General features: G+C 46.2%; 1 protein-coding gene across 2 annotated transcripts in view; it reads left to right on the top strand.

Annotated features, from left to right (window-relative positions):
• Positions 1-22,782, top strand: part of LOC144158946 (transmembrane protein adipocyte-associated 1 homolog) — a 75,176-nt gene that overhangs the window by 39,429 nt on the left and 12,965 nt on the right. For both annotated transcript variants that reach the window (XM_077690149.1, XM_077690150.1), the window contains 8 exons: positions 2,436-2,525; positions 2,918-2,990; positions 3,071-3,150; positions 3,276-3,392; positions 7,942-8,002; positions 11,631-11,733; positions 16,821-16,901; positions 18,342-18,471. In XM_077690149.1, coding sequence (XP_077546275.1) covers positions 2,436-2,525; positions 2,918-2,990; positions 3,071-3,150; positions 3,276-3,392; positions 7,942-8,002; positions 11,631-11,733; positions 16,821-16,901; positions 18,342-18,471 — 735 coding nt within the window. The remainder of the gene's footprint in view (positions 1-2,435; positions 2,526-2,917; positions 2,991-3,070; positions 3,151-3,275; positions 3,393-7,941; positions 8,003-11,630; positions 11,734-16,820; positions 16,902-18,341; positions 18,472-22,782) is intronic.

Below are 22,782 nucleotides of genomic sequence, written 5' to 3' on the forward strand. Positions count from 1 at the left end.
TGTACGACAGTTCGGCAAGTGCGGTTTAGTTTAGACATTTGGTCTTATTGTTTGACATCGCACTTCTGAAAAGAATTCAACAATTTGAGTCAGTAGTTCTGACTCTTCACCTAATTCTGGTGAACCTAGTCCCAACAAACACCTACACGGGTGCTGTGGAAGGAAAGGCTGTTATTTGAAGCAGACGACATCAGTTATGCAACCTGCAGCTTGAACGCATTCTGTTGCATTCTCATTGCAAGATGTAGCCAATTGTAATTCACCGCTCACAATTTGTGATGTCACAAGTGGTGAAGAAAAATGCATGTGGGAGCGGTACCTGTCTTTACGGTTTCGAAATTTCCTGCATCGGAGCCTTTGAGTAGGATCGACTGTTTCACTGGTTGGTTCTCGTAAATCGTTAAAGAGCACTTGAAGATGAGGGCGAAAAGCTAGACGACACCTCCGGGGGGAAGCGCCGTCGTGTGTTCCCTCTTCTATCATCCTCTTCTTAAGCGTTGTTTAACAATGTCTTTGGGGTTGCTTGATTTTTTTTTTAACCACGACCACACCCGAGCAAAACATAAACCTAGCGAACCGAAACTCTGGCGTCTTTGTTCACGTTAGGCATGACAAGGTTCAGCTTTTCAGACTGATAGCAGAACATGTGCACTCTGAAACAGATACGTTATTCACACACGTCTGTCCGTTTTTCTAGGTGCAGATGTGCGCTTGAGTTGTGTTACACAAACACAATATTTGAGCACCCATGCTAAAGAAATAGAAGCTTTTTCCATCTGCATAGGTATGGTACCCACATATGGGTGTAGGTACGGTATTTTCCATCTGCATAGGTATGTACCCGTATGTAGGTACCCCATTGACGGAGCTCCTTAGTTGTGAAGTTACCTACTTTGAACATGTGAATGTGGCAAGACTGTTATTTTTGTTTAACTTACCTCTTGCATACTATCCTTCGGGATTTTGTTTTTTTCCCCTGAATGAAGTGTTCAGCCTCCAAACACCTCTGGTCCTGTATGTTCACTCCTTTGCCTCATCTTTTCATGCTGTTCAGAAAATTAATTCCAACCCACGAGCCCATATTTCCTCTTATTCTTTTCATTGGTTACTGTTATAGGATATACTGTTATAGGATATAGGAGGATACTGTTCTGCGGTTTTGTCTGAAAGCTCTTGAACTTACACTGAAGTACCTAACAGGCCTAAAATGTCTGCTTTTTCAAGAAGCTCGCTTTTTCGCTGGAGTTTGGTATTGCCGTTAGACCACACACACAAAAATCTGTTGGGTGCGTGGGATATAATTGCTGTAATGCTGTGCAACGCAACTGCACAGAATTGCACTGATCTTTCTGGTCGTTGCAAGCCCCATAAATTTCGTGCCTGGTTTAAAGGGGACATGCAGACAAAATACAAGTTTGTTTTATTGGAAATATTTCGTGCTTTATAGCACCCTCAGTGCTTTTCTGGCAGCAGACGATGCCGTATTCACTTAGAAATTAATCAATTCAGGTTAAAATTTTGATTCTCCAGCCAAATCATGTGTTTTCGTTACATCTGCCATGAAGTCACCGGGGCGGGTATTGAAACGAAGTTCCAGTGCGTCATCAGGCTCTGCAGCCTTGCTTACCATCAGTCCTCCCAGACGGCGCCAACATACTCAGTCGCGGACCGTTGTCCGCCGTTGCTTTGTTTTTGACCGTATTTGCAGCTGACTTGTTATTGTTACAGTAGAAAGTAATCATTTCGTGAAACATGGGGTATGCTGGACAAACCGGGTCATGTAAGACAACGTTGCTTACGCCAATCGGCCAGTGTCGTGTATGACAACTCCAAAGCGGCAGACTGCTGTGCAGCTAAAACAAGCATAGTGCGCCCAGTACCAACAGCAGTGCGCACCGGTACTTTTATGTTTACGTGCATTTTCGTAACTTTCATTGTTTACACCACCATTCTTATGCAGTAATGTGAATACGCAATACATTTAGGCACGAATAGCTCGTTTGGCAAGCTTTTATAAGCCCTGCCTAATTTGCGTTTGCTTTTGCCGGCCTCAGCCAGTCGCACAGCTGGGCATGTGGCATCTTAGGTTCTGTTGCGGAAAATGAGCTAGTGGGTCGAATGGCTATTCCCTTTTTTTCTAGTTCTATAGCTCATTTGCGTGAATTGTGCGTTAAAGTTGGCGTTATATGATTCTAACGAGGCATTCTTTCGAATGAACTAAACTTGTGTTTTGTCTGCATGGCCCCTTTAAGTGCTGTGGCTTAGTAGCGGTTGTCGTCACTGCGCGCGCAATGAAGTGTGCTGGCTTGGCCTAGTTATGACCAACCTGTGTGAGTGGGAGAGATTGATTTTCCCTTGACAAATAGGACAGCACACCTTTTTCACTGCCAGAGTGCTTTCATGCAATTTGTGATGTGGATGAAATCTCGTTGCAGGTGTCCCTAAATGCTGTGATGAGTGTCATTCGGTGCGTCGTGTCCATGACTGTGAATGCTGCTGCTCCCGCTGGCGGGTTGGCTGACAAGGTAGGCCTTGTTTCAAGAGAGGAAGCGTTCCCTATTTGTTTAAAATATGCTTTATCCGTTGAGAGAATAAGTTTTCATAAATTGATGATTCTTTAAGTGGGATTAGCATTTGTAGGCCCTGTTAGCTCACCATCCTGGAGCCTTGGTTTTGGAGCACACATGGCGAGCACCTGAATGTTGCGTGGTGAGGTCACTTCAAGGTCACTTCAAGGTCGCCTGCTCTGTAGCATGTGTGTGTCGAAGATGAGGCCATTTCTAGTGAAACTGGCATCCTCGCTGATTTTGTACAAACCTTTCAGTAGTCGGGTTCACACTGTATGTCTGCTACGCCCTTTCATTCAGCGTGTGCATTTCCTCTCGCCCAACGTCTTCACCCGGTGCTTTCCTTGCAGATCCTGTGGGTGGCCGTGCGCTTCTTCCTCCTCTCCACCGAGATGAGTGTGCTCATCTTTGGCCTCGCCTTTGGTGCGTGCTCGCTGAGCTCGGCGTGCGCTTTTTTGTCTCATCTCAGATCTCTCTCCCCTCTCTCTCTCCCTCTGGTCCAGGCCACCTCGATAGCCGTACCAGCATCCAGAGGGTGCTCATGGTGACGTCCTTTGTGGCGTTGGTGTACTCCGGAACCCAGGTGACACTCTCTAACTCCGGTGTTTTTCAGCATTGAAAAGCACGGCCTGCTGACTGTTGGCCGGGCTTTTTTTTGCTGTTGTCAAGTGTGTTCACCACTCTCTCTCCTTCTCCCATCCCCACCAGGGGGTCCTAGAGTTGGTGATGCCCGACCGCAAGTTCTACGTGCCGGACAAGAACTTTGAGCTGTTCGGGCACGGCGGCATGCTCTTCTGGTTCATCAGCTCAGTCCTGTTTGCAGTGGTAAGGACGGGCTCTTCTTCCTTCGGTTGCTTGAAATCAAATCTCCGGAGTGTCGTGGGCCTGTACGGCCATGATCGCCGTTGGTGTGCGTGTGTGTGTGTGTAAAATTGAATGATACAATATAAGCTTTGGAATTTGAATCGTTCTGAATCATTCAGTGCAGCAGTTGTCCGGCCTGAGCCGTCGGCCGGCAACAAGAGAAATGGTTTTGCAATGAAGCTCTGCGTCCCCCTGTATGCATCCATGCATTCCCAGTGGGGTACCCTAGTTGGGAAATATTTCCGTTCGAGAATGTGTGTTGATGTGGAGGGTGCGGCATCGAATGCAGTTTCAACTGATTTTTCACGTATTATGTGCACCCACTAGATAGGGAAAAAAATGCCTTTACCCAATAGTGTTTACAAACATGGCTAGTGTGAGTCACTTTCACATTTGCGTAGTTACCTAGACCAGCAAACCTCTAGTCAGGGTAACAGTGTTCAAAATTTAAAATTACTCGACAAATTCAAATGTTAGGCATTTGGGCTTTGATTCGAGTCGCTTAAACAATGAATGTTCGATTTGAATTCAAAACTCACGTATTCACGCATCCTTTGTGTTTGGCTTTCAAGCAAGCCTTCTCATTACAGCCGTCTCCCGCTAATACGAAGTACACGGGGGAAGCAAATTACTTTGAATTAACCAAACCTCCAATTAAACAGAAAGCACAATAACAGCATTGGCATAAGTTTTCAACACGTCTCCCTTGATTTTGTTCCAAATCTCAACTTCATCAGCAGTTTGAGCGTACGACAGAGTTTGCTGTATTGATAGTTCAGACTTATCGCTAAATTCAAAGCAAACTGCTTACATGGAGCTCTGCGCAATGAAAAAATTAAAGCCGTTCCACTTAATGTGAAAGCTGTCAGAAGTGCAGAGCAGTGATCTGCCACAATGGGCGGTAGTGCCGTTATCCGCTCAGTGCTACCACCCAATGCAGTTCAAATTTCCCGCCTTCAGAGTGCTTGTGCACCCCCTGTCTGAAACTGCACCAGCGGGAGTTGTGTTCTCTTTGTGCTTGCTTTTCCTCCCGCACGTGCTGGCGTTGCACTGCCGCTTTTTTTCGCTTACTACTGTAAAAACCAACTCAACAAGCATTCCTATCTAAATGAACGCGACGCTGCTGGTTAATTGCGTATATTTTGCCTCAAATGTACCTACAGTTTTCTTTGCGCTAAACAACGGGGAGATGTATGACAAGCGCCAGCGGTTCACGAGTTTCGAACACTTATGACTATATAAACCACTTGGCTTTCGAAGCCTCTGTGGGACGCCACGACGACGGAACGCCATGTGGCTTTACTTGGGTCCAGCAAGCGAGCTACGACGACAAGGCGCTTCCCTAAAGTGCTCTGCACTAAATGGTTTGGACCTGAAAAGAGAGGGATGTGTGCGCTGGCGCGAGCCTCAGCTGACCTGCAGCTTTATCGACTGTGCGCTGCCTAGTCGGGATGACGGCGACATAGTGAAGGGCACGGTGGTGTTGTGGCGCTTAAAAATATTGAACATTATTGAGATATGATGGTCAACTTGGTTTTTATTCAGAACTTCCAATTAACCGATATATTGGGTTTTAGCGTCAAATTATCAAACGATTTTTTTCAATGAATTACAGTGTAGACCGCTTATAACGTATGTCGCGGGAGCCGCGAAAATCCGCACTATAACCAAAACGTGCGTGAATTCAACCAAATCGCCATACCTCTCAAGTCATCCTAAATTTTTTATCACCCAAACGCACAGCACCTAAAAACGAAGGCAGGGTCTTTATTTCGTATTATTTTTAACATCAGCCGCTGCTGCAGGGTCTCACATTGCAAAAGCGCGGTCTTACAAACGGCGAGTGCAGCTTTAACTTCTGTTGTGTTTGTGTTTTGAAAGACCATGGCTGCGTTTTTTGCGTCTATGAAGATGCCGCAGGACATGATAAGAAAGGCCAGAGGGATTTTTTTTTTTTTACCCCACCTTGTGTTCAGGATGCCGAAGGCGGCTGCTTATCAGCGCAACGTACTGGTGGTAGAAACCTTCGCGCGGCTGGCTTGTTCGGAAAGAGCGGTGGCTTATCTGCACAATGTTCTAAAGCGTGAACCGCATGGAGTGATTTCTCGCGAAAACGTGCAGCGCACGCCGCAGGCGCGGCGACGCCGGCGCAGATACAACTGGCGTAATGTGTGCGGCGCAGTAAGAGGCAGCAACATGCGTCGGCACTGGCCTTGAAGCGGTGCAGGCAGCTCCAGCGACAACTTCTAACCGCTCGCTGAAATGCCGCACGAGGCGCAAGCGAAGATGCTCATGCAAGAAAAGAGCTGATAATGTGACCGCAAAGTGGAATATAAACTGCCATCCACGCTGCTTGTGAAAGCCCCCATCAAAAAATACCGCGGTGGTAAGCCTAAAGTCCCTTCATCTGATCGAGGGACTTTAGCCTAAACACCTCTGGCGCGGCTAGCCGGCTCGGGGCGCTTCGAATCTCCCGCCATTAGGTGCGCGTCTTTCCATTGGTGCAAGTCGTCAGGCTCCTCCCACTGCCACGCGAAGAAGCCACCGCGAGCGCGGAATCGTAGACGTGAGCATGAAAAACACGCACGCGCAACGCCGATGTGCACAATTCGTGTGCGAAAACGGGCCATGCAGTTCACGATTGATACAAACAACTTGCCACGCGCGGACGGGGAGTCGGTCGCTATCTTGCGAGGTGCATCAAGCAAGGACAGCTGTGGTTATCACGTACGCGCGAACTGAAGGGTGCCTATTTTTTTCTTCTGTGTCGAAGTTAGAGGAGAGCAAGGGGTGCACGCTGCGTCAGATGGCCGATTTCATCATTTCTTTTTTTTTCTTTTGCTACCCTAAAACGATGCCCCAGCTGCGCCGGTCGATCAGCAGACCCGCCGAAAAACCGCACTATAAACGGTATTGTGGTTCAGCCAACCGCATCTTAAGCGGTATGCTTATACATTGAGTTCTATGGGAGGCAAACCGGGGGTCACAAAAACCCGCGTTATATCCGGTCCCGCACTATAAGTGGTTACGTTATAAATGGTCTACACTGTATAGGTAAAATTTCTGGGATTGGAGCATCACTTCCAATTAACCGAATTCGAATTATCGAGAGTCAACTTTATTTGCAATTTTTGCTGGCTAGCTAGTGACAGCACTTTTTTTCTTCTTTTTTTAAAAAGGGGTAGTAGTTTTCTCTGAGGTTTCCAGGAAGGTACACAACTCAATTGCATAAGGGTTGAGCAGCGCGAGAATTACTTGCTTGCACACCGCTGCAGCCCATAAATTTTGCTGTCATGGCATGAAGCAGGGTCTCGTCTTTCCTGGTGGTCGTCAGTTAGGACGGTCAGGTTCATATGAGTGTGCCGTGGGCGCTGAAAACGAACGTCTCTCCACTTATTTGAAGTGTCGTGCATCTGTAATTGCTCAGTAGCTTGCATGTGTGATGCCATCGATGAGCAGTGATTCAAATCCGGCGCGATTGGGTAATGCTTAGCAGAGGAGGTCGCCACTACTTGGAGCACTACGCAGCTGCCACCTGGTGCAGTCGGTGAGTGTTCATGGTTTTCTGCTTAGTGCAGCGCTTCATCGACTGGGGAGGAAAGGTCAAAGGTCAACTTCCTCGCACTCTGAGCAATAAAGCCAGACTTTGGGCTAGTTGGGTATACATGACGCCTTGAAAAACAGCGCGAAAAAACGCGGACAGAGAGAGGGCAAACAGACGCGAGCGCTGACGAGCAACTGGTGAAATTTTATTAAAGTCGGCAATAAATAGAAGAAACGAAAGTATTCATACGCCAGTAAAAACGAGATAAACAGTAAGCTTAAAAGCGGCGTCGGGTGTAAAAGGTGATAAAACACACACAACTTTCTTTTTATCCAGCCAGATAAGCAATCTCCCGCTCAAAGAGTGCCACGGAAGGCGAACTCACGCAATCCTCCCACTCTGAGATCTACCGAGGCAACAAATTGAAGACTCGTGGAGGGAGGGAGGGAGGGAGGGAGGGAGGGAGGGAGAGAGAGAGAGAGAGAGAGAGAGAGAGAGAGAGAGAGAGAGAGAGAGAGAGAGAGAGAGAGAGAGAGAGAGAGAGAGAGAGAGAGAGAGAGATTTATTTTGAAACCTGTGTCCAAAGGACTGCTCGGCTTCTTGGTTAGGTTACAGGGACTTAGTCCTGACTATCTATAGTCCTGGCTATCTATGGTCCTGGCGTGTTTTTAACGTGGTTTACAAGCATGGTCCAGTAGAGCTCTTCAAGCTCCTTAGGCGGTGTGACCCATGCCTCCCAGTAAGTAGGGCACTTTGTGGCAGGAATTGGTTGCAGGGAAGATCTCAGGGTGCTTTGTTTGTTCGGGCATGTCCAGAGGCTGTGTTCATTGTTGGGGTATTGGTCGCAGTGTGAGCATTTGGTAGAAAGTGTTCTGAGGATGAGGTTCTAAAGATGGCGTTGCTGCGTCGACGACTTGGGGAAGCTGGTTGTGTGCGTGACTTTAGTGACCCCCTCCCTATCCGCAGGTGTATGTGGTGGTGTTCCTGCTGCCTTGGACGGGCCTGCGAGAACGCGTTGCCCTACCAGGTAATGTGGACCGCTATGCAGCTGGCTATTCACCCTTCTTTGTGTGTGTGTGCTGTATTGTCTCTGAACTTATGCGGCAGCCCGGTTAGGTAAGGACATGCGATCTGTTGCGTGCGAGCCACAGTGCCTGCTTTCTGCGGTGTCCATGCTGGACCTCCTCAAGCATAGCAATCGATCCGTGGTGAAGAACTTAGACTTCTTGGTGTGCGAAGTAACCCTTCTCACCCAAAATGTCTACCGACATTGCCAACATCTTAGTTCAAAGCTATTTTTTCAGTTATGGCCTTGGTGAAAAAAGAAAGCTTGGCAAGAGAGGTGCGTGGTATGTTTGTTTTGTTTCTGTTCGAGCACCTGAGGTTTTTGTACTGGTTTTGGGTACCGGTGCCAGCGCAGGTTACCAGCGCAGGGTACCGGTCTGAGTATTTCCCTTAGTGTAGCCCAGAATTGTTGTCTGCATGTCCCTGGTTTTATTTTACGGTCACTGCCGCCACTCAATTCAGTGGTACCACTATCTCCATCACCTGGAGATATCTCCACCATAACTATCCACTACCTCCATCATCATGTGCACATAAGTTATCTCTGCTCGCCAAAGTCACCTTCCCATCGCTTCACAACGGGGTTTTGGTCTGTCTAATGGCAACAAAGTCTGAGAGCAGCTGTGTTCTCTAGGTTCTTCAGGTGTGTACGGCCCTATGTGGTAGAAAGACAGTGAAAAAGCACTGCATTCTTGCACTCATTGTAGCCAATGTTGCCACAGCCCACGCAGTCATGCCCAGTGCATACAGTGCCTGGGGGTGTCTTGGCCCCATGTCCGTAAGTGTTGTTCCACCTAAGACAGTAGCTCCAGCATTTTCGCCTTTGTTTTTCTTTTTAGCCCTTTGATGTTCAGTGTTGCTTAGGAGCAAACAACTCCAACAATATCGTTTGTCTCTAGCACTTTGGGGTTTTTTCAACGTCTAACACCATCTGTCGAGAGACAAGGGTTCCCGGACCTTCAGGAATTAAAAAAGAGATGGCAGCCAGTACCGTATTTTCGCGCGTATAACCTGCACCAAAAATGCGAAAATTTCAGTTGCAAAGTAGGGGTGCGGATAATACGCGGGGTTTTTTCTTGAGTGCAGCTTCACGGCAATGCGCGTTGGGCCGGGAAGATGACCTTGTGTACAGCAGTGAGGACTGCGGCTCAAGTGGTTGCTCCAGCAAGAGCAGTGACACTGAGTGAATTGTGACTTCTCCCCTGCAGTCAGTGTATTCTACTGGCTATATATACGCTTTTTCTCCCTACATAGTATGTGATGTGTTGCTTGAGCAGTAGCTTTGGTGCAGCTTTTCCTGTATCAAGTGTGCGGGCAATATGCGAGGATTTTTTTTTTCTTTTCTTTTCTGGCGTAATGAAAGTGGGGGTGCGGATTATATGCAGGGGTGGGTTATGCGCGTGAAAATGCGGTGCTTCCATGTGCTAAAAAAAAAAGTTTTGTTTATGCTTGTCAACAACTCGCATCGAGCGCAGCGGCTCCTAGTGACAGGCAAGCGAAATTGTGCAATTTCGTTGTTATTACAAATTATAGCAATCAAACTTTGCATTATTGTCTTCACTTCAACCATAAATCGTGCTGATGAAGTTAGCTTTTTTGTTCAACTGGGTAGCCAGTGCCCAGTGGGTCATTGTGTCCGTCCTAATGAACCAAATTTTTTCTGACTTGATATTTGGGATGTCGGAAGTCCTTTTAATCATAAAAATGTTTTCACAATGTTAAGCGAGAAAAGTTTTGCGCGTCAAAATGTTAACGGTAGTTATCGAGGCTCATAAGTACTTGAGCAGCTCTTGGAGTGGTCTGGTACATAGAGCTTCTTACTATATACACTGGAGAGGAATCTGGGCTAGCGTCTGTGCTGCTCATATCAAGGCTGTCTGAGTCACCATGGGCCGCCATTATATCATGCGCTTGCCTTAGTTTCGTCAGTGGCTTGGATTGAAACGTTTTAGTGGCCCTATATTCGAACACAGTGCCATAAAAATGCAAACAATGGTGTGTCATTATATAAAAGGAAAATGAAACACGCTTTTTTAAAGCTAAGAAAACAGGACGTAAAGCGTATTTTTGTCGAACTGTTGTGCCTACTATTCTGCAGACCAAGCTGGTGGTTACCAAAAATGGTAAAATTTGGGGGGGAACTCATTAGGAACATTTTACCATTATTTCAAAGAATAAATTGTTTGAAGAGCTTGAAAATGTTTTTGAGCGTGCGTACGAAAACGTCGCCTTCGTAGTGAACCGGTGCACCGACCGTCAGCTACAGTTTAACTAAACTTGTTGCTGAGTGAGTGGCTCCACACTTGAAGAAAAAAGAAAACATGGCGTTAGAACAGTTGTGGACGAAGACAAGATAGAACGGATGCAGGCGCCTGCATCTGTCGTGTCTTGACTTCATCGAAGTGCGTTTGGTTTTGTGGGGTGCCGCGTCGGTAGAAGGCAGCATCCCAACGTAAAACATAACTGTTTATTAACGTGGAAGCAGCAGCGGGGCAAGCATGCCGGCCTGCGCTCGAAAGGTTAGAGGAACAATCATAATCTCGAGCTTAGCGGCTTGGGTTTTATCGACCCCAGTGGTGACGTAAGCCTCCGGCGAAACTGCGGTGTCGCTGTCCCTTATCCGAAACGTGTTGCAGCGAGTGGCCGTGTCACGCTGGGCTAAACAGTGACGAGACGGAGGCTGCGCAGGTTTGTGCGCAGTGGTCGCCACAGTTTCTTTCTTTTTTCTGTCAGCTACAACATTCGCGGCTCCATATGACCCGCTCAGTCATGCGCTCCTTCAACTCCGGTATGACCAGTGTTGGGTACGATCACGCACTGCCTGCTCTTTCAGTGAACACAAAGTTGTTACGGCTCACGGCTACCGCAGAACAGGGAGGATTTCGGCTACCTTTTAGCTCGTAGACGGGCTGATGCATAGTGAAGAAAGCAAATCCCCAAAACCGCTGAAAAATCCAATTTTTGGGCCAAGCCCAAGCCAGAAGCAGGGGTCTTCCCATAACCCCCCACGACGGCATGAATTCCCAGGTGCAGTTTCCTGTCTAGTATACTTACTAAGAAACTATGGTCTGGTAGGAGGGAAGGCTGGTTCGCAGACTTCTCTGCAGTTGCTTGCGATCATCTTGTGGCATGTAGGTACAGTGTACTAGAAGAGAGAGGTGTGTCATTCGGGGCCGATTAGGGGTGTTCCTTTTGCGATGAAAATTTCCGCTGAGGAACTCCTGTCGTCAGCAGCGCCCCTGGTGGCCGCTGCTTATCAGTTGGTTTCAGAAGTTTTGTTTGTTAAATTAAGCCTTATTTATTGCCCTAAATGGTCGTATTTCTTTATTTCATGGCACAAAGCTTTATAAAAATTTGATTTAGAAACTTACAGGTGTCGCTGGCTGCAACAGGAGTTATCTTGGGAATGCCTGCTTCTCCATACAATTTTTTCATCGCAAAAGGGACCCGCGCTCTCCATTGGTTTTTCCCCGCACGACACACCTTACCTTCTAGTACACTGTAACCTTGGTGGAGGCAGAGACTCACTTCACCGGCACTGTGCGAGAGGAAAGAGTAGTGATCATCTACTTTTCTTTTCTCACGTGCAGCCAAGCAGAGCTTCTACTGGTACTCCCTGTTCCTGGCCCTCCTCAACCTGGCCCAGGCGACCGGGTCGGGCCTGTACTACTACGACGTCCGCGAGGGGGTCTGGTGGGTGCTCAACCTGTGAATGTGAACGCGTCACTCTGAACGCATTTCTTGCGAGCCATTTTGAAGGGTTGATTGATTGATGGTGGGGTTTAACTCTTTCCTTACCGCCAGGAAAAGACCCGTTTTCATAAGGTGCAGGAAATTTTTTTTTTTTTTATTGTTTTATAAAAAAAAATTTCATGTTTATTGTAATATACCAAAATGTAGACAAATAAATGCGCTTTTTAATGATATGAGTATAAAACGTGTGTGTGCAACACAGTAGCAGAAAAAATATCCCAAACAACAAAATTTTTGCAACTACCGCAAAAATTTTTTGGAAAAGTGAGCGTGGGGGGCACAAATTAGTCAGTAAAAAAATTTCAAGATATGCGTTTTGTGGCACATTTATATAGCTAACTATCCTAAAAGTTTCAACAGTACACTTAAAAAATTGTTAGCACAGCAAAAAAAAAGTTAGCACTCGTCGCGCCATGCCCAGATCGACCCCTGGTCTCCGTCTTGGACAAAACTTCACGCGTTGTGCAGCTGGAGGCATTGAATCGCGCCCATAGGACGTATAGACCCTGCGGATAGAGATAATAACAGTGACAACACGCTCGGTCCCCTCGCAGGCGCTCAAAAACGCGATAAATCCCGAAAAAAAAACTCGCCGTCGAGCTGACGAAGACGTTCCAGGTTGATTGAGGGCTTCATCGCTGTCTGTGCTAAACTCTGATGATAGGGAATCTTCTTCAGGGCCACTGCTACCACTTTCATCAGAAAAATCGACTGTAGCAACGCTAGAATCGCGAGAAACACGACGACTCCTTTCAAACCCGGCGCCCGACGACGCTGCCATGGCTGCCGCTATCGCTAGGTGCTCGCTTATCTTCCCAGCAAGGTCAAAAACCACCGGGTCTCCAGAAACCAAAACCGAAACTCACACGGGTTGTGTGCTTCCTGAACTTCATTTCAGATGGCGCCTCACGTCCATGGAGCGCGTTGGGGCGCGGGAATTTCAACTTGAATCCATCGATAAAATTGATCGAAATTGAATAGGCGCGGTAAGGAAAGAGTTAACACATTGACACAACACAGACGATGAGGCGCGCCATAGTGGAGGGCTCCGGATTAATTTTGACCCTCTGGGGATCTTTAACGTGCACCGAAATCTCGTATACACGGGCGTTTTCGCTTTTTGCCACCATCAGGAAAGATGCCGCTGCTGCCAGGAATCGAACCCACAACCTAGTGCTCAGCAGCACAATGCCTTAGCCACTGAACCACCGCGATTTTTTTTTTTTTATGTGTTGAAAGACGCTTGCAAGGGGCGGAGAAATTCGTCATGCAAGGAAAAGGCCAAATGTGTACTGCACGGTGCTGCCATGGCAATAATGTGGGCATATCTAAACACTGCAGTGAAACAGTCATACAATCAGTGGGGCGTCACTGAGGCAGAGCTGTTAAGGCGCAAGAATTGGTGTATTTTTTTTTAAGCGAAAGGTTTCTCAGTGGGATTGATGGCGTCCTGTCAAAAACTAAAGCATTTCCCCGTACACAAGTTGGTGGACCAAAAAGCTCTCATAGGATGTCTGGACACGCAGTGCGTGCGTGAAACCAGGCTTCTGTTGTGTCACTATGGTTACTCAGGAATCACAAAAAAGGAACAGCTCTAAGTAAGACAATGATATACGCACCGATCATGAAGGAGGAGTACAATAGTACACCTTTATCTCGTAAACCATGTATCGTTGCGCATTTAGATCATTCATAGATGCATTTACTCAGGGCACGAGAAGTCATTGCATGGGTTTATTTTTCATTTGCAATTCGTGTCCTGGAAGGTTTGACGATTGATTGACCCGCCATGGTGGTTCAGTGGCTAAGGCGTTGTGCTGCTGAGCACGAGGTCGCGGGTTCGATTCCCAGCCGCGGCGGCCGCTTTTCTGATGGAGGTGAAAAGTAAAAACACCTGTGTGTACGAGATTTCAGCGCATAATAAAGATCCCCAGGCGCGCCTCATCGCCTGCGTTGCGTCGACGCGTTAAACCCCACAATCAATCAATTGACGATCGATTGGATGCACCTTCAGTGAAGGTTGGACGTACGTTTACTGAAGGTTCTGACGCACTTTTGACGCAGTTCTGTTGTGAGAAATCTTCCACGTTTCTCTCAACTTTCTTCAGGAAGGGACGGTGAAGTTTTTCTGTGAGGTAGATTCGGTAGCGGTGGAAATCGCCTAGCAATGCTGGCATCCCAGAAGTGTACACACACGTGATGCCAAGAACCACGTTTTAAGCTAGGCAAAAAATGCGTGGCAGGTTCATCAGGGCAGTTTTATGATAAAGCAACTCTGAGGGAATCCTGCATTTCTGTGGCCCTTGCAGTAATCGTGCGAGAAAAATGTTGCAACATTTAATTTTTGACTCAACAAAGACTAAAGGAGCTCCTAGCTTGGTGTGTCAAAAGGCGAAAGTGATGCATTGGCATGCCAGACAGTGTTTCTTCTTGTACCAGTCTTGAGCCATGGCAGCAGACGGGCATTGGCAAGTGGACTGCGAGTGAAAGAAGTCAGTGTTTAAAATTAATCAGTGCCTTTGACTTAACCTGGGAGTAGTGGAACAGCTTCACACATAAGCTGAAGTACTCGTAGTCTGTGTCGAGAGCGCACTCGTAACAAACCTGATCATTGTTGGGTTTGTGTGACAATCGAAAGAAGTTTCCTAAGCATTTCTGCTCGCAAAAATGCAGTGCGGGTGTGTGGACCATCAAGTGTCAGCTGCAATAGTGGACCTAAACCTCTCTAGGCAGGAGAGCCTGGTTTGTGTGAATGCTTTGAAACCGCCAGTGTAAAAGTGCCTATCTCTGTTGGTGCAGGTAGTCAGGACTTGCCTGCAGGTCACACGACGACTGGCAGGTCACTCGTAACGAGTGCGGCGGGTGGCATTTTTCATGAGGCAGAAACTGCCACCAGGAAGCAATTACCATGGCTAAAATGGTCGAAGGCTCCAAAAGAGCTTGCAATAAGTGCGGTGAGAGGATGTCCGAAAGACAAGGCCGATGACATTGTTTTGATAAAATCGCATACAACACGATATAAATTGGCTGTAACGTGTTTCTGATTGCTTTTGGAAGTTCTTTTGCTTCCTTTGCTGAAACCACCCTCCCACCACTTAGTACACCCATGATCAGACTGAAAGGAAGAGACGCACGTAATACATACACCTGAAAAACTCCCTCAAGCCCTATCACATATCAGAAAGTGACCCATGAGTTCTCCTCAGTGGCTATGGAATTGGGCTGCTGAGCACAAGGACGTGAGTTCGATTCCCGGCCGCGGCGGCCGATTGTCTGATGGAGGCGAAAAGCGAAAATGCCTGTGTGTTCAAGATTTTGACGCACATTAAAGGAGCCATGAAGAGAAAACACAAGTTTAGTTCATTCAAAAGATTGTCTCGTTAGAATCATACTGACACCACTTTTAACGTAAACTTCGCTCAAATAAGCTACATAATTAGGAAAAACGGGAATGGTCATGCGACCCACCAGCTCATTTCCCGTAACAGAACCTATGTCGTCACATGAGCTAAGCTCTGCGATTGGTGGAGGCTGGCAGAAGCAGACACAAATTAGGTAGAACTTACAAACTAGACGAACGAGCGATTTGCGCTTAAATTTAGGGCACATTCTTTACAAAGCAATAAGAATGATGGGACAAACAGTGGAAGTTACGAAAGCACATGTAAACATAGAAGTACTGATGCGTTCTGCTGTTGGTACTGCGCGCAGCATGCTTGGTTTCGCTGCAGAGCACTTCGGGGCTTGGGGTTGTCTCAGACGACACTGGCCGATTGACGCAAGCAACGGTGTCTTACGTGACCCCATTTGTCGAGCGAGCACTGTTTCAGGGAACGAATATTTTCTCCCAGAACAAAAACAAGCCAGGTTTAAATGCGGGCAAAAACAAACCAAACGCTTGCCACGGTATGGTGGCGCCATCTAGGTTACGGAACGTAAAGAAACGCGGGAACAAACCAACACCGCTGTACAGGGTGGAGACAACCTTTGAACGGTCCCGTGCCGCCGCAATTGGGTCAACGGGCTCAACGCGTTATTCTTTTCGTTTCGCACGAGACCTAGCAACGCGAAACAGACAATATGATTCAAACTTCTTCAGTAAACCGCGTTGCGGCGATAATTTTAGCGCGGTTTTGACACAATTACTTGCTTCGGCGGCGAGCGAGCAACCGAAAATGGCGGCGCCAGCGTATACGTGTCTCTACCCTGTACGACGGATGCGTGAATGAAGGTACTCTAGGCTGCAGAGCGGTCGGTTTCAGTGATGTCACTTGGGACCACGAAAACGCACGATTGAGCGGGAAAATCAAAATTTTAACCTAAATTGTTTAATTTCTCAGTGAATAAAGCACCGTTTGTATCCGGACAAGCGCTGGGGGCACTATAAAACACGAAATCTTTCGAATAAAACCAACTTGCATTTTCTCTTCATGGCTCCTTTTAAGATCCTTGGGGGTCAAAATTAATCCAGAGCCCTCCACTATGGCGTGCCTCATTTCCTGTGTACCGTCCGTGCGTTAAACCCTACAATCAATCGATCAATCATCTCATGAGTTAGTTCTCTCCTGTTTTTGAAATTTTGGGTTCACTTACCATCTGTTGACAGAAACTTGAACTAGCAGACCTGCCTGATGTTTAGTGTCGCAACTGGGATTGCCGAAAACTCTTAAAAACATTGAGCTCACTTTTCGTCGTTAAGTCTCATCACATGTAAAAGAGGAGGTGTGGGATACATTTTTGTGCAGTTGTTGCGCGTAAAAGAGGAGGTGTGGGATACATTTTCGTGCAGTTGTTGCGCGTAATGTTTTCAGCGGCAGGCGTCGTCATGCACAGTTCCCTAGAAGCGAACGATGCACATGGGTGTCACATCATCTTGAGTTTTTGTTACTGCTGTGCCTTGGAGGCAAACTCTGGCTGAGATAGAGCTGTTTTCGCTTGTGTTTGCACATCATGGCCGTCCCTTGCCTTTTGACCTCCTTCTCATAGTGTGCCCGTTTCTTCTTCTCTGTTTCTCGCCTCTCCGACAGCGTGGTGGACGTGACGAGCTACCTCTACTTCACCATCTTCACCCCCCTCGTGTACAAGACATTCCTCGCTGACTTCTTCAGGTGAGTCTGGTCTCTCTCTCTCTCTCTCTCTCTCTCTCTCTCTCTCTCTCTCTCTCTCTCTCTCTCTCTCTCTCTCTCTCTCTCTCTCTCTCTCTCTCTCTCTCTCTCTCTCTCTCTCTCTCTCTCTCTCTCTCTCTCTCTATCTATCTATCTATCTATCTATCTATCTATCTAACTCACTCACTCACTCTCTGTTTCTCTCTCTCTCTCTCCACTTTAATATGTCACTACCCCTCTACTTCCCTTCCCCTGCACTGGATTGTATGCAGGTGAGCTCCCTGCCGAAGCTCAAAATATCCCTAGCGCATTTCCTTTCCTTTTCCTCTCCTGCAAACCACAACCACTACCAATGCTGTTTGTTCAAGCTGTTGGCTTGCATTGAAATATCTTGGCAGTCTTGCGATGGAAGAATAGTAACAAAGCCAAAAATTATGGATATAGAAATGGCGGGAAGTGTTGAAGATGGAAAGGAAGAGTACGTGCCTTTGAAGGGGGAGGAGGCACCTGGCGTACTAAGTATGCCTTCCCCAGTCTTTTGAAGTACAAACACAGTAGCCCGCATTCTAAGCACACACATGATGTCTTATGTTTTATGTGTACTTAACACACATCCGGTGGAAGGTAATGCATGAACATACTGGGGCTGTACCCAAAAAATTAAAGCCGTTCCACTCAATGTCAAAGCTGACGGAAGTGCAGAGCAGTGATTCACCATTATGGGCTGTGGCGCCGTTATCCGCTCACTCTTACCACCCATCACGCTCTTCGCCGTCTTGTCTCATTCCTCTCCTGATGAATTCAACGTAAATTTGTCCAACGCAATTAAAATTTCTTGCCTTCGCAGTGCTCACGCGCCCCCTGCCTGAAACTGCGCCAGCGGGAGGAGTTCTGTTCTTTTTGTGCTTGCTTTTTCTCCCACACACGCCGGCGTTGCACTGCCACTTTTTTTTTTCGCTTATTACCGCAAAAACCAACCCAAAAAGCGTTCCTAACTAAATGAACGCGGGCGCTGCCGGTTAATTACGTATATTTTGCTTCAAATGTACCTGCAGTTTTCTTTGCGCTAAACAACGTAAAAACGTATGACAAGCACCAGCGATTCACAAGTTTCGAACGCTTATGACTACATAAACCACTTCGCTTTCGAATCCTCTTGATTACGCCGCGACGACAGCCGCTACGACGGAACGCCGTGTGGATCTACTTGGGTCCAGCGAGCGAGCTACGACGACAAAGCGAGCTGCTAAAGTGCTCTTCCCTTAAAACCCATCGTGGCAAAGATGAAAGCCAGACACGTTTTGAAGACTCCTGTTGGGCTTGTATGACATTTCGAACGGTCGAACATTTTGACATTTCGAACGGTCGATGTGAACAATATGTGATATTCACCGTGTAATTATCGTCTCCAACATTATCGGGGGTTATCTGTTTACCGTGCAGCATCTCGCAGCCCAGCATCATGTTCTCGTACAAGGCGCAGACGGACGACCCCATGGAGGACGACAACGTCAGCCTGCCCCACCAGCTGTCCTGCTCCTCGCTCAAGACCGACTCGGACTACATTTACCAGGTGCACATTGCGCACATCTGAGGGCGGCCTTTGTATCGTCCTACTCGTTTTGTCGGCTTTGGCTTGGCTTGACCCGACCTGACCTGGCTTGCATGTCGACTAACCGCACACACATTCGGCGCTTTGCTGCTGCCACTGCTGTGACTGCACACTCATTATTTCTAGTCATCTGCGATGTTTGCGTGGTGGACAGAAATGTTGAAAAACTTGCTAGAAGGAAGTTTTTCGAGGCAGTCGACGTGCTTGCTCATTTCTTGTTTTTTGTTCATTTTAAATTGCTGTATTCTGCACTGCATAAAATATTTTGTGAGGGCTTGTGACACTGCGCCGCTATATTCGTCACGAAAAATCGTTCTTGCACTGCTTCATTCCTCGATGTTTCGCTGTCGTAAAGAAAATCGGTCGTGAGGAGATGGTTTAATTGGCTGCCATTTACTTAACTGGTTCGTGTAAGCCCCCAAAATGACGCCTGTAGGAATGTTCTTTCCTAGAGCAAACTTCAACTTTTGTAGGGGCCTGTGGTAGTTTTTATATTTTGGTCGTTTTGTTTAGGAACCACTTGTTACTTAGTTGAGAACCGCAAATCGGTAACTAGGACAGAAAATATAACGTTGGTTCACACCAACTTATCGCTGCTTCTTCAAATGATAGCTTGTATGGATTAAACTTTTTTGTTCATTGTTCACACAAAAGTTCTATTGCTGCTTCTGCACACTTCTGCAAGCCTTGACGGCGAAATTCTGCTGCAATTTTTTTTAATTGACCGGAGGTCATAGATCGAACAAACACTGCTTTGGGGTCAACTTGATTTCTATTCGAGGAGTACAAGAATTTTACTGTGCTCATTTATAAGGATGGGCTGGTTTATAGAATACAGGCTGACGACCAGAAATTATTTTATGCAAAAGCAATAACTAGAAGCTTCTGGTTTTTGTATTCAGAACAAAAAGATTTCGATCGATTGTTGGCGTTGGTTGTACTAATTCAATTTAGTGCAGTATTTGGACAATATGATAGTAATGGAAGTGTGTTGGCAGGCTTCCTGAAAGCCCAGCTAAAACTGCGGTGATGAACAAGGAAGACTTAGTAAAGGGGTTTGTTGACAAACAGTGTAATTTGACTTGATTGTTTGGTAAATTGCGCTGCACTTCTAATGGAGAATATGTTAGTTCATACAAGAGAAAGTATTTCATTTTAAATCATTTCTCAAAGCCTATTGCTGTTTGTTCAGATTAGGACCCCTGGAGTCATGTCGAATTTGAACATCAAAAAAAGAAACACACTGTCGAGCAACACTGTATGGATGGCAAAAACAATTTTTGTATAGAACTATATTTGTTTATTGGTACACATTTTTTTCTATGCATTTATATTGGGCACCATGCATTGTTCATTTTACCATTGTGGCACATAGGTATACCTTTTTTCTTTCTATTGTTAGGCCTTACTCTCATGCATTTAATCGCTCAACTTAAATCTGCCTATGGCAAGCTGATGACAAAACCAATAAACATTTATATTTATTACTTATATAAATGCACTTGTTCAGTGGTAAGTTTTGGAATGTTTGAAGACCTAGCTTTTGTTGAAGTGAACATTGAAATCGGCAGCGCATCTCTGTTTAGAAAAACTGACTCCAAAGACCGATGCTTTCTTCTTTTTTGCGCAGGAAAATTGTCAAAGCTAAAGGAACGTGAATAATGAAATAATCTGCTTGTGCATTTTTGTCACCTCGATGCCCAAATCTTAGTACCTGGCAAATTATTAGGAAATGTCAGGAAAAAATGAGAGAGAACGATTATTGAATGTTCAGGAGGTTTGCTTTCACTTGCATTTAATGACTGCTAACAGTCGCTAACGTCTTCACGGGTGTAGTTTGTTAATGTTACTAACGTTTCGCTTTGATGCAAAGCACGTGCGCTGCTACAATTGCTTCCCTGGCTTTGCATCGCAACACAGTGTCTTGTTTATTGTTAAGTTGTTGTTATTTTATTTGTTTTGTTGTTTTTTTGCTTTTGCATTAAGGGTAGCTTATGCTAGTGCATGTCGCTTGATATGTACACCTTTATTGTAGCTTGCGTCTCTGGTGATGTCTTGTTAATGTTGAAAATTTTGTTGCAGTTGTTCGGGAGAAGTCTGCTCTTTGTAGCATGCTAGCCGTGGATCTAGTTTCGACTTAAGCGTGCGGTCTACTGATCGAGGGAATGATAAAAATTGGGACAGATTACACTGGCCTTGAAACACGTTGCAGCATAGATGAAAGACTAAAAATATATACAGTAGAGTCGTGGTAATTGAAACTTTCGGTTAACTTGAAGAAATTTCAAAATTTTGGTGGGCCCGCTATGTTTTAAATGCATTGTGATGCAGAAGATTGGCCGTGTTCTCTGGAAGCATCAGGACCATCGCCAATCTTCTGCATTACAGTATTTTAAGCCACTTAATTCAAACTGCTCCAGTGGGTAAATTCGGTTAGTTCGTACTTTTTGCTTGTCCTTGCCGGAAAACATTTGCCACCTTTGCCGCTTCTAGCTGCGCATTTGCGTCGTTTTATCACTAACTGCCTCAAATAAAGTCAATTGCCTGAATGCATGTGTCGAAGCTAGACCGCACGCGCAAAAACTTTGTTTTGAACTCCTCTCACGCAAAGATGAAGCAGTCATCGATTCGTGATTTTTTCAAAGTGTGAATAGCATTTCAGTATCTTGTACAAATGTTGTATTATTGAAATATATGGGAATGTTTCACAACAACCAAAATTTGCATGTTGCCCCTAGTCATGATTAGAACTTCTGATGATGCCAACAAAATCCTGGGGTTTCTTCGAGTTTGAATTATTGCGAGTCTATTGTATATAATTTGACAAAAAAAAAGAAGGGAAAAGTGTTTGAAGAAAGTGGCATAAATGGCCATAGCGTTTCACTGTAGAAGGGAGTTTCTGGCTGGTACAATTCCTAGTTAAATGATGAGGGAGGTAAAATAATGCTTCTGATATGTGCCCATGTAGATTTTAAAACAGCGTACAGTTACGGCACTGTGTAAGGTCAAAAGCACTGAGCAAAGTGTACAGTAGTGGCAGCTAGTTCAGAAAGTCGTAAATACTCTGTCATTTCTTTTGAAAATCCCCCCATTGCACACAAAGTGTTATGAAAGCCATACAAAAAAAAAGGACCTACAAGCTTTGTTGTCATATAGATGTTTTAATTGAACGTTTCGATGGGATTCACAAACAAGTTTCGTGACAACTTACCGTGGTGTTTTGTTCCCATGTTGTCAAGTGTAACTCAACACACTCAAAGTGACGCATCCGAATTGCAGAAATAAAAGTACGTGTTTTTAATAGTTAAGTTTGAAGCGCACTACTTATGCTTCCCGCATGCACATTTGGTTTTGGCAGAACTATTAATTTGCTGCTGTTCCTAACCATTTCTTTTTTTTCTTTTGTTCCTTCAAAGTTTTGGTGGCGTTGGTGTTAGCGCTTCTCTGCACAATCCTCACCTATCCTCCCCTCATCCCAGCATCACCTTTTAGAGAGGAGAGGTGTGGAGTTGACTCAGTTTTAATGCCATTGGTGGAGGCATTATGAACTGCACATTGGCACACTGTATTGATCGTCCCATTTAGCAAGTACCTGCCGCGGTGGCTCAGTGGCTAAGGCGTTGTGCTGCTGAGCACGAGGACATGGGTTCGATTCGCGGCCACAGCGGCCGCTTTTCTGATGAAGGCGAAAATCAAAAACGCTCGTGCGTACGAGATTTCGGCGCACGTTAAAGATCCCCAGGCGATCAAAATTAATCCGGAGCCCTCCACTACGGCGCACCTCATCGCCTGCGCTGCGTCGGCGCGTTAAACCCTGCAATCAAATTAAAACCATTTAGCAAGTGGGGAGACGCAAGTGGTCACTAAGCCGTGCATCAATGGTGCGGTGACCGTCGGTGACTGGCTGGGGCAGCCCTCACCGAGAGCTTTCTCCACGGCCTCCTCTCTTCTTGGTGGTGTTGCTGAGTCCACCTCTGAGTGGCCCTGGTGGCAGCAGTTCGTTGAGCCTGACGACAGCATCTTGCGACACAAAAGGGTTGTAGCGAAACTACGACGGGACAGGCACTGCTCCCTGACCTTTTGTGCTCAGTGCTGTTGCTCCTTTCTTGAATGGCCCATGAAGACAAAATACAGCTTCGTTCAATTGAAAAAGAGCTATCCTTTGGTAACTCCCTCACCTCTATTCCAGCCATCAAAGACATTTCTTGACTGAAAAAAAAAAAGCAAGATATATTGAAAAACGGGAATTTTGCAATAGTGACGTAATACGGA

The sequence above is a fragment of the Haemaphysalis longicornis genome, unplaced genomic scaffold, assembly GCF_048455015.1.
Source record: "Haemaphysalis longicornis isolate Haplotype H1 unplaced genomic scaffold, Haemaphysalis longicornis Haplotype H1 scaffold_10, whole genome shotgun sequence".
Classification (NCBI taxonomy): Eukaryota; Metazoa; Arthropoda; class Arachnida; order Ixodida; family Ixodidae; genus Haemaphysalis; species Haemaphysalis longicornis.